The sequence below is a fragment of the Malaclemys terrapin genome, chromosome 18 (genome assembly GCF_027887155.1).
Source record: "Malaclemys terrapin pileata isolate rMalTer1 chromosome 18, rMalTer1.hap1, whole genome shotgun sequence".
NCBI classification, from domain to species: domain Eukaryota; kingdom Metazoa; phylum Chordata; order Testudines; family Emydidae; genus Malaclemys; species Malaclemys terrapin.
The window spans coordinates 22,323,775-22,336,249 of NC_071522.1; the positions used below are offsets into that span (position 1 = coordinate 22,323,775).

General features: G+C 45.9%; 1 protein-coding gene across 1 annotated transcript in view; it reads right to left on the bottom strand.

Moving 5' to 3' along the window:
• BAZ1B (bromodomain adjacent to zinc finger domain 1B) overlaps positions 1-12,475 on the bottom strand; it is a 78,455-nt gene that overhangs the window by 17,199 nt on the left and 48,781 nt on the right. Inside the window, exons 10-12 of the mRNA XM_054008153.1 lie at positions 10,264-10,375; positions 1,266-1,364; positions 647-824 (exon numbers count right to left, since the gene is read on the bottom strand). Coding sequence (XP_053864128.1) covers positions 647-824; positions 1,266-1,364; positions 10,264-10,375 — 389 coding nt within the window. The remainder of the gene's footprint in view (positions 1-646; positions 825-1,265; positions 1,365-10,263; positions 10,376-12,475) is intronic.

A 12,475-nucleotide genomic window follows, 5' to 3' on the forward strand; every position in this document is an offset into this window, starting at 1 on the left:
AGGTTCCTTGACCAAAAGTACTCCAGAGCATTCAGAGGCAAGAGGGGCAAGGAAGTGAATATTTTTAGAAGTTGGCTATGGACTTTCAGAGGAGCTCTCAGTAGCTGACTTAGGTTCTCTATCAGTACTGGCAGATGTGGTGAAATGTCGCTACAGGAAGGCCAAAAGAATTGAAAACTGCCAGTTCAGGGTCATCTTGAGGGCTTGGAACAGTTTTCAATTGTTTTGGCCATCCTGCGGTAACATTTCACCACAAAAACCTGCCGGTACGGATAGAAAAGTTAAAACCACTGCTGAGAACTCCCCTAAAAGACTCCCCTCTAAAAAGCCATCCAAAGTTGTGGGAAATTAGTTGATTTAACAGTTTTACTGGATCTCCAGCCTCAAATTTAAGGTGGCACTTGTGCCGAGAAACGAGCTACCAGTTCTTATCTAGAGGTTGGTGATGCATTTGGAGATACCACTATGGAAATGCAATATACAAAAGGGAAAGTCACAACTGAATTTCTAGAGCTATTTGCTCAAGGGAATACTTAAGAGCAGGAGCCCATAATGGTTACAAGCCTTGGTGTGCCAGAACTTTGTCCTAGTTTTTCACCTTCAGAGCTACTACAGGGGCATAAGTTTAATTCTTGTGTTCCCTCACCCTGGCTTCAAACTCCGACGTCTCATCAACATATCCCAGCCCTCCTTTCTGTAGCCGAGTTGCCACCTCAATAAGATCGCTACGGAGGAAGTTGAGCAGCTCCTGATTGCCATCACAGGACTTCAGGCCCAGGTTTTGTTTCCGAGCTAAGTGGATGGAATGCGTGAGGTCCTGATACCTGGAAAAATCAAGAGACCACCTTTTGAACAGATGCAGGCTACTCCACAGCACGTAGTCAGTAATGGCTGGAGTATGCTGGAGGGAACAGCAGAAGCCCAAATTTAATCTGCACGCTTCATCAGCTACAACTGTACAGAACTATCAATTTTCAACAGCATGCTGTAGCCCTGCCGCTGAGGAGCAGTGCCCTTATTTCCAGCTGTGACTGCAGCAGTTTAAGAGCTGACACGGTGTCTTGGTGGCTCAGACTTTTGCTGATGGAGAACTCACAATATGTTCCTGAAAAGAAAAGCAGCCCCTCTCCCCGCCCCCTTCCTTTATACGCACATGATCCTAGCTTTGCTTTGTGCACCCATGCTGGTACCAGGATGGCTTACCCGGAACAGAACGCACCTTGCAATGGGCAAGGTGTATGCACAGTAGAGAACAGTGGCCTCACCTTTTCTGCAGCCGCTCCTTCAGCTGGCTCTCTCTTATTCCCTGGGGGTGCAGGCAATCCAGCAGCTCATCCAGCTCCTTCTGACTATCACAGAGAAACCTGAAAGACATAACAAGCATTGACACCAGCTCTGCTGCCTTAACAGGGAGGATAAAAGCCTCCTCCGAGATGGTCAGTCCCGCTCCCTGCCTTGCAGGTATTTGTGAGTTATGCTCAATCCCCACCAGGCAAAGTGACAAATCATTCCAGTTGTATTATGGTGGTACAGAGGCCTAAAGTTGCCCCCATTTGCCATGTCTAAGATGCAGCTAAGTCTAGGGTGGAGAAAAAACAGAAGATGGGTGGCGGGGGGGAGTTTTATTTAATTAAAAATAAACGTATATTTTTAAGGCAGCAGGTTTCTGTTCATACGTATCTACCCTGCCTCCCTCCCCTGCCTTTGAATGTAGAATAAACCTTAGGGAACTCCCTCTCTTAACCCTCACCCAAGTGCTGTCCCCGTCATCTTGCTCTCCAAGCAATGAAAATGTGGTTACCTCCTCAACAAGGTGTTAGTGAGATTCAGCACTAATGACAGTCCTCTAAACACAGGTAGTGCTGAGACCTCACCCTAAGTCTCTTACTAGAGGGGTGTCTTGTTTAGTTTAAGTGAAAAAAAATCAATCAACCTCCCTGTCTTCTTCCCTAAACCCTACTCTAACCTGGGAGAATCCAAGCTGCATACTTGAGATGTTCCTAAACCCTCCTTTATTTATTAAACAGGACAGAGCCATTTGGGAAATAACTTTGGTTGTTTGTGACCTTGGGGAAGGCTATAACAGGTCAGGTCATCTGTCCCCAGAGACTATGCAAATGGATTACTCACAGCTTGTTACCAACTAGCATATATGCCCCTTCCCTCAGGCATCAGGACCCAGGCAACCACCACAGCATGCCTGAGAAATATTCATATATCAGACCTCTGCAGGCCAGCCACTTGGAGCTCAGCCCATGCCTTTACCATAGCACGGTTGGTCCTTAGGCGCTTCTGTAATATACATGATTTAATAATACCAAACATTACACATTGGATGTGGAGTCTAGATCTGATGCCAAATTCCAGAGAGCTGTTCGACAAATCTTAGCTAGCTAGGCGTAGCGTAGCTTGCTTTACATGCTCCCATGCCTTGTGACACATGAGGCAAACTAGTATTTCCACTGCTGTCCGTCTAGTGACACATTTTTTGCTCCATTCTAGTCAATTTCCAAGACTGCGGCATCTTTCTCAATAGTTTTCTTATGTAGTTCGTTGTCCTCTTCTTTTCCATATTCCATGAGGTGGTATCCCGTCAGGAGCTTCTCCAGGAATGCAGTTTTTAGACACTCTTACAACATGTCCAAACCACAGCATTTTCTCGAATCATTGTCACATCATTGTAGGTGTAGTTAGGACTCCTTAGACCCTTCCTGTTCAATATGGGAATCACTAGCTAGTCACCGTAAGTGGTATCTGCACAGAGACTCAGATGAAGAAATGCTTACTTTACCTTACAGTAACTAATTCTTTCATGTTTTGTTTGCACAAGTCCCTGCTCCTTCATAGAACATCTCTGCTAGGAGTCTGGAGTAGTGAGAACTGAGAGGCAGTTGGGGCTACTCGGTCCTATATACTCTTGGGTTTTGGTGGGGGAAGCATGAGGACATGCAGGGCACAGGCATGGACCCAGCAGACAGCGTGGTCAAAAGATTCGCATCTCATGCACACCATAAGTGGAATCCACACAGACAAAACATCTTAAACTAAGATACAAAGCCATTCCTCTCTTTAGTTCTCATTTTTGTCTCAGTAAGTCACATTTGTTTTATTGGACTAACTTATTCTGTAGCTGTATTGCTAGAATGAGTCAAACCACTAAAACCAGCAGGCTCGAATTTTCAAAAACTTATTTTTCCCCCTGCGGATTTTATATTCAACAAATTTTATTATTTTTAAAAATTAAAAAAAAAATTAAAAAAACAACCCCACCCTCCCGCAGCAAATACTGTCTTATGCCAAGAGGATCTGTAACAGTCTCTTTCTAGTGGTCCACCTGTATCTCTTACATTTACACACAACATAAGGGGAAACAAGTGTGGAATATTCAGTTTGGCTGATTAGAACGGTTGTGGAGCGGTACTAGCCATTCCATAGTCGAAGATGCATAACTATATTTCCAATTTAAACCCAATGTTGGCACTCCCTCCCCACTACACAAATAAAGGAGTATCTGCCTTAATGTCAGTAAATTAAGTCTGGGGCTTGCTGGAGCGGAGGTAGAACTTCACTTCAAATTTAGAGTGAACTGAACAAGGGGTTCCATGGCACCCTAAAAAATACTGGGTAACAAAAAACATTTGGCTACTGAGAACAGTTTACATGGAGTTGAAATCCAATGCCTGGCACTAAAGATCAGTCAGTCAATTAAACTATTTTGAAATTGTAATTTCACAATGCTCCAATAGTCCCGGCACACAACCTCTGCAGGGGGGCTGGACTGTCAGATTCATACTACTGCAGATCTGCCAGCCCTGCTATGAGATCCTCTGTTCAGGGAGCCCTTATGGAGCACAGTTCCATTATGCACATGAGGTATTGGAGCTTTCACAGAATCATAGAATATCAGGGTTGGAAGAGACCTCAGGAAATCATCTAGTCCAACCCCCTGCTCAAAGCAGGGCCAATCCCAACTAAATCATCCCAGCCAGGGCTTTGTCAAGCTGGGCTTAAAAGCCTAAGGATGGAGATTCCAGCACCACCCTAGGTAACCCATTCCAGTGCTTCACCATCCTTCTAGAGAAATAGTTTCCCCTAATATCCAACCTAGACCTCCCCCACTGCAACTTGAGACCATTGCTCCTTGTTCTGTCATCTGCCACCACTGAGAACAGCTGAGCTCCATCCCCTTCAGGTTATTGAAGGCTGCTATCAAATCCCCCCCCTCACTCTCCTCTTCTGCAGACTAAATAAGCCCAGTTCCCTCAGCCTCTCCTCTTAAGTCATGTGCCCCAGACACCTAATCATTTTCGTTGCCCTCCGCTGGACTCTCTCCAATTTGTCCACATCCCTTTTGTAGTGGGGCCCCAAAACTGGACGCAATACTCCAGATGTGGCCTCAACAGTGCCGAACAGAGGGGAATAATCACTTCACTCGATCTGCTGGCAATGCTCCTACTAATGCAGCCCAATATGCTGTTAGCCTTCTTGGCAACAAGGACACACTGTTGACTCATATCCAGCTTCTCATCCACCGTAATCCTCAGGTTCTTTTCTGCAGAACTGCCGCTTAGCCAGTCAGTCCCCAGCCTGGAGCGGTGCATGGGATTCTTCTGTTCCAAGTGCAGGACTCTGCACTTGTTCTTGTTGAACCTCATCAGATTGCTTTTGGCCCAATCCTCCAATTTGTCTAGGTCACTCTGGACCCTATCCCTACCCTCCAGCATATCTACCTCTCCCCCAAGCTTAGTGTCATCTGCGAACTTGCTGAGGGTGCAATCCATCCCACTGTCCAGATCATTAATGAAGATATTGAACAAAACCAGCCCCAGGACTGACCCCTGGAGCACTCCGCTTGATACCGGCTGCCAATTAGACATCGAGCTGTTGATCACCACCTGTTGAGCCCGACAATCTAGCCAGCTTTCTAGCCACCTTTAGTCTATTCATCCAATCCATACGTTAACTTGCTGGCAAGAATACTGTGGGAGACCATATCAAAAGCTTTGCTAAAGTCAAGATATATTATGTCCACCTCTTTCCCCATATCCACAGAGCCAGTGATCTCATCATAGAATCCACTGGTTGGTCAGGCATGACTTGCCCTTGGTGAATCCATGTTGACTGTTCCTGATCACCATCCTCTCCTCCAAGTGCTTCAAAATGGATTCCTTGAAAACCTGCTCCATGATTTTTCGAGGGACCGAGGTGAGGCTGTAGTTCCCTGGATTCTCCTTCTTCCCTTTTAAAAGATGGGCACTACATTCGCCTTTTTCCAATCATCCAGGACCTCCACTGATTGCATGAGTTTTCAAAGCTCTGCAGGAGCTTCTGTAATTACTACCAGCTGCCCATGGATGGCAATCTCTGCACTTGTAGAGGGAGTAAACCTTACAGTAATGAGTTTGTGAGCACCAGTGGCTATGCCATAAACTAGGCTGTAGACTATACAGGACAGAAGATGAAATTGGTGTGCTATGCAATGCATAACATACCAATCCTTTCCAGCACATCAGACTGATTTTTCAGTTTACTTAATTGGCTGTAACTTAGTGAATCTAACCCTTGGGATAAATGGCTGTAAATTCAAATGCCAATTTTAAACAAGTCTCATCTTAGAACATAAGAACAGCCACACTGGGTCAGAACAAAGATCCATCTAGCCCCGTATCCTGTCTTCCGACAGTGGCTAATGCCAGGTGCCCCAGAGGGAATGAACAGAACAGGCAATCAAGTGGTGCATCCCTTGTTGCCTATTCCCAGCTTCTGGCAAATAGAGGCTAGGTACACCATCCCTGCCCATCGCGGCTAATAGCCATTGATGGACATATCCTCGATGAATTTATCTATTTCTTTTTTGAACCCTGTTATAGCCTTGGCCTTCACAATATCCTCTGGCAAAGAGTTCCAGTTTGACTGAGTTGTGTGAAGAAATACTTCCTGTTTGTTTTAAACCTAGGACTCAATGTATGAGCTTTGCCAATATACCTGGGAGGTCAGAATAGAGAAAACATATATTACAAATAATTCAATGTCCAGATTGTCTGCTACCCTTCATAGCAACTCCTGACAACTACAGGTCCTTCTAGGAGGTGGAATTGGAGCAGTCTCAGTGTCACCATCTCCTCGGGTGGGGAAGTGGGGGAGAAAGGGTTGAGAGGAGTCTCTTGTGATCTTGGAGTCACTTCCTTCCAATCTTCCTCCTGAGCCTCTGCCTCTTTCCTCACACAGTCTCTCGTTCCCTTTTTGAGGTCTACGGCACTGAGTGGGCTAGTCATGGACCTAGTTGGTGCAGTGGACCCCAGGCCATTTGTAGAAGCAAGAGGGACAGGAGCATCTCCTACAGAAATGGGACCAGAACGCCCAATGAGACTAGGGTGTAAAGCCAAATGGATAAGACTGAGACAGTGCTATGGCTCAAAGTGATGTCTGACAAGAGATGTAAGGATGTTTTGCTGGAGATCTCTGGGCAGCCCTAAAGACTGTTGGTGATTGAGAGGATGATCTGGGAGTTGCTCAACTCAGGGAATCCTTGGGGAGGGGAAGAGGGGGATGGATGTCTGGAAAGGGTCTCTGCTTGATTCTGGAGGAAGTTTGAGAGTGAAGAGGAGGAGGAGTATGTCTGTTCTAGAGGTGATGTTGACTGTTCTTCTGCACTGCATTGAATACTAGTACTGAGGGTATAATTCTTCCTGGTGTTGGTGGCATTAGTACAGAGGACAGTGCCAGGGGCTCAATGTCATTAATTTGTAACAGATTTGCAAGTACTGTTAAGGATTTCTGTATGATAACAGGACTGGTAGGGAGAGTGGGGCACTGGTACTGGGCTTCGATGTCTGTATGGATTTAGTTGCACTTGCAGCCAGTTGAGACAAAGAATCAGCCTTTCACTAACCTCTCCAGGGCAATCAGGCCTCTGTGCTCATGATTCAGAGGAGACAGGAGGTCCCTAATTCCCCATTTCTTTCACCTCACCCGTTCTAGGGAAGGAGACTAGTAGCTTGAGTTGCCCTTCAAGAGCAGCTCAGATCTGCCTTACCTCAATGTGAGCAAACAATACCAGGCTTTGGCACCAAGCTCTGTTTGGAGGATTAAGTCAGCTGAGATCCTCTCTCTGCACTGGTGATGGCAGCCCTCTAGGTAGAGTCCCTACTAATAAGGGTGCTGAAGAAGTGGGATCTCTGGAAGGCGAGTCCCTTTATGGAACTGGAGGAGCATCTTTCTGAATCTGATGCTCTCCTCATGGATTGCTCCAGCAGGTAGAACTTTAGCCATCAATTACTTTGAAACTGTCAGTTCTGATGGAGAAGACCAGCCTACAGAGCAATGGCCAAGGGTACCCATCAGTTGATGGAATAAGCCTGTCACATGACAGGCACAGCTTGCAGCCACAGGGATAGCCTCAGCCATTTGGTGGAATAGCACCTTAGTGATGAGTAGTAGTCATCATAAGAAGGAAAGAAAATATAAAAAAATAAAGGGACTTCCAACAGGAAAGTGTCCATAAACTAAGCAACTAAACTAGTTAATAGTAATTAATGTTTATGAAGTGTTTCAATTAAAGGGTGCCAGTGGGTGGGAGGTAGATTCATAGATTCAAGGACTGGAAGGGACCTCGAGAGGTCATCGAGTCCCGTCCCCTGCCCGCATGGCAGGACCAAATACTGTCTAGACCATCCCTGATAGACATTTGTCTAACCTACTCTTAAATATCTCCAGAGATAGAGATTCCACAACGTTCTATCTCAATGCCACCAGCACCAACAGGGAACTAACAGGCGGTTGGGGCCACTCTGCTCTATGTGCCTTCACTGCAGGAGGGTGATGAGCACAAGGAAATGCAGGGCACAAGCATGGCCCCAAAGGTTACTGTTGGTCAAAAGATTCCAATTTCTCATGTACCGCAAGTGGGAGCCACACAGGCTATTATAATTTAAGCAAGGTCACTTCTCAAACAAGGTCATGTGCCTGGTATTAAAGACAGGATTAGTATTGTAGGTAGACAGACATGTTCTTAGTGGACCAGAATAAATAAGTGTTTTGGCTGTTGTATCAAAGAATGAGAATCTCAGAAAATTAAAATAAGAACCTATTCAAGTCTGGCTTTTTTTAATCTACTGATTTAAAAATCACCCTATTCTAGCAGCAGCAATTCAAAGTCTTACTATCTCTTGGCTCATCTGTCTTTATTACCCACGATAACCAGTAGCGCATGTTACACTTCCAAAGTATAGGATTGGGAGGCTACCAAACTAATTCAGCAACTGAACAGGACAATTGAAAAAGCAATAGCTGTAATTAGATGGTTATTACAAAGGGACCATCATACATTGAGAAGAATAAAAAGCATTTGTTCAAACAAAATTACTACTGGATACTCCTATTGCGTCTAACTTCACTACAGAACCACAATACACAGTGTGTGAAACAAAATGGAATGGTCACCTCCTTAAAGATCAGAGGGTCCTGTGGCACCTTTAAGACTAACAGAAGTATTGGAGCATAAGCTTTCGTGGGTGAATGCCCACTTCATCAGATGCAAGTAATGGAAATCTCCAGAGGCAGGTATAAATCAGTATGGAGATAACGAGGTTAGTTCAATCAGGGAGGGTGAGGTGCTCTGCTAGCAGTTGAGGTGTGAACACCAAGGGAGGAGAAACTGCTTCTGTAGTTGGATAGCCATTCACAGGCTTTGTTTAATCCTGATCTGATGGTGTCAAATTTGCAAATGAACTAGAGCTCAGCAGTTTCTCTTTGGAGTCTGGTCCTGAAGTTTTTTTGCTGTAAGATGGCTACCTTTACATCTGCTAGACACCTTTCCTAGACACCACAGTACAAATAAGCGATGGCCACGTTACCACCACCCTATACCGAAAACTCCACCAACCGCTACGCCTACCTTCATGCCTCCAGCTTCCACCCCGGACACACCACACGATCCATCGTCTACAGCCAAGCGCTGAGGTACAACTGCATCTGCTCCAACCCCTCAGACAGAGACCAACACCTACAAGATCTTCACCAAGCATTCTCAAAACTACGATACCCACACAAGGAAATAAAGAAACAAAACCAACAAAGCCAGACGTGTACCCAGAAACCTCCTGCTATAAGACAGGCCCAAAAAAGAAACCAACAGAACTCCACTGGCCATCACCTACAGTCCTCAGCTTAAACCTCTCCAACGCATCATCAGTTATCTACAACCCATCCTAGACAATGATCCCTCACTTTCACAGACCTTGGGAGGCAGGCCAGTCCTCGCCCACAGAAAACCCGCCAACCTTAAGCATATTCTCACCAGCAACCACGCACCGCACCATAACAACTCTAACTCAGGAACCAACCCATGCAAAAAAACTTTGATGCCAACTCTGCCCACATAGCTACACCAACACCACCATCACAGGACCTAACCAGATCAGCTACATCATCACCGGCGCATTCACCTGCACGTCCACCAATGTTATATATACCATCATGTGCCAGCAATGCCCCTCTGCTATGTACATTGGCCAGACTGGACAATCACTATGCAAGAGGATAAATGGACACAAGTCAGATATTAGGAATGGCAATATACAAAAACCTGTAGGAGAACACTTCAACCTCCCTGGCCACACAATAGCAGATGTAAAGGTAGCCATCTTACAGCAAAAAAACTTCAGGACCAGACTCCAAAGAGAAACTGCTGAGCTCCAGTTCATTTGCAAATTTGACACCATCAGATCAGGATTAAACAAAGCCTGTGAATGGCTATCCAACTACAGAAGCAGTTTCTCCTCCCTTGGTGTTCACACCTCAACTGCTAGCAGAACAGCTCACTCTCCCTGATCGAACTAACCTTGTTATCTCCATACTGATTTATACCTGCCTCTGGAAATTTCCATTACTTGCGTCTGATGAAGTGGGCATTCACTCACGAAAGCTTATGCTCCAATACTTCTGTTAGTCTTAAAGGTGCCACAGGACCCTCTGTTGCTTTTTACAGATTCAGACTAACACGGCTACCCCTCTGATACTGGACTCCTTAAAGATGTTCATTTAGCTTTCCACACTTCAATTGTTTCCACTGGAAATGATCTACAGCCCCCTTTTATACTAGATACTGGTCTTTATAAAACACCAAGGTGGTTCAGAACCCCATGTCTCTTATGAAGTTGAGACACCACATTTCTGGGACCACACTAAATAGTCCAGCAAATTTTACTGAACCCAATGGTCTGTTTATGAGCATAGAAGTGCAGCCATGAGAAAGCAGATTACCATAAGTTCTGTCCCTGTTTGGGTACAGTGGTCTCTATCGGAATGTCTGTAACATGCACGGATCGGTGATGAGTGTTCACTCTGCCACCTGCAGCCATGTTCTTTCGCTTATCTGTAAAAGATTCACACAAAATTACAATGCTCTCATTAATGGTCGCATCTCAACCTTTTACTTCACAAAGCTATACTGACCAGTTAAAATGGTTATATCAGACTGCTGCTGGGGTAGTAAGACAGCAAAGGAGGCAAAATCGCACAGTAAGCCCCTTCACGTATTTGGCCAGGGAGACCTATAATTTGCTTTCCATAAAGAAACTAAATCAACAGTGAATATGCTTCAGTCAGTTACTATCCTGGTATTTACAAAAGTATCACTATGGCATTAAGGCACAGTACAAGAAAGGGACATTAGAAATAACATCTATTACAATTTTACAAAAGGCTCTTCTCAGTATATATTGACCAGATACTCCATCTAGTGCTTGGAAGCACAAATACATTCCACCCTTACAATGTACAAATCTCAGAGTCTTTCCTTTCCAACTGAACTCCAGTATATAATTCCTTTAAAATGATTAGATATTTGGGCATAAACATTCACTGACCTTTTATTTATTTCAAGTCTGTATGTATGTGCATGCTATGAAAATATATTCACCAATTCCATCAGTCACACAAAGAATCCTTGCCTACATGCTTTATAGGTGAAATTTATAAAACAAATAAATAAAACAAAACACAGCTACCCCTCTGATACTATATAAGCCAAGCCATTAAGGCCATTTCCCTCCCTTCCCAACCCTCAAGTGTCTCAGGGAATGCTCTCTTCCTATCGTCGTGAATTCACAATAGAAAGTCTCAGCATTTGTGCTGTTCACATAGGGATGTATGCCAAAAAAGGAGCTACACTTTGGTGTAAAGAGGTATCTTAGGGTAGGTCTACGCAGCAATGTAAGCCTAGGGTTAGTGGGACTCAAGTCAGCTGACCCATGTCAGGGAACCCGCCTGGCTGCTGCCAGTTGCAGAAAGGTGAAGGGCTTCCCCCAGGCTTGGGTGCAGTGTGCTCCAGCACCCCATGGGGTTTCCTTAGCCTTGTCTCCACCGCACCCAGGGAGGTAGGGATAAGGGAACCCGGGAGGCTGTAGGGAAGTTTTGGGGCTGGCTCCCACTCACTGCCCTCACTGTGCACCTGCCCAGGCTCCTAGACACACGCAGCCCCAGGAAGGACAGGGGCACAAGAGAACGGAGCGAAGACCAAGCGGCTGCCCTGCAGGGAGGGGAAGTGGCCATAGTGTTGGGGATCATCCCTCCCTCCCCCAGCTGTGCTGAGAGCTTTGCTGCTCCCCCTTCCTGCAGGGCAGCCACTTTGTCCCTGCTGCACTCTCTGCCGCCCCCCTCCTCCCTCCCTGGGGCTGTGTGTGCAGGGGTGCCTGGGCAGCATGCACCAAAATCCAGCTGTGCTCTTATAAGCTGAAAGCAGTTCTCTTTGCAAAAAGCTTCTTCTGATGGGTCTCCATTGCAAACCCTGCAGGCTCCCTGGGAGTGCGCTTGCAGACCAGTGTTCAGCAGACAACGGGTTAATGCTCATCTGAGCTGCTACAGTTTTGCAAAAGGATGTGTGGCTTCCACCCCAATAGAGTGCAATAGACTGCTCCACAGAGAGAGGACTCAGGAAGTTGCCCCAAAGAACTCTGGGATACATGTAGAAGACTTCTGAGACCTGAGACAAGCTGGGGCCATGTGCACACAGGAAAGCAATAGGGGTTGGACCCTATGTTCCAGCTTAACATGGGCTTGGACCCTCCAGCCCTGCAGGGTCCTGGGACCCTAGGTTTGAGCCCTAGGTTAACAACTGGTGTGGGGCCACAAGGGGGAGATTAGGTTTACACTGCTATGTAGACATACCTGAAGGGACATCTCGCTGTAATAACCTGCAACATGGAGTCTGAGCCCAGATCAATTGACTTGGGGCTGCAGGGCTAAAAACTGCTATGTAGACTTCCGGGCTCTGAGACCCACCCCTCTTGCAGGGTTTCAGGGCCCGGGCTCCAGCTGAGTGTGTACAACACGTATTTTAGCCCCACGCCTCGAGCCCCAAGTGCCCAAGTCAGCTGATCTTGGCCAGCCATGGCTAGGCCACAGGTATTTTACTGCAGTGTAGATATACCAGAGCTATTTTGTTGTAAGAAAAACCACTTCAAGTGGATTTCAT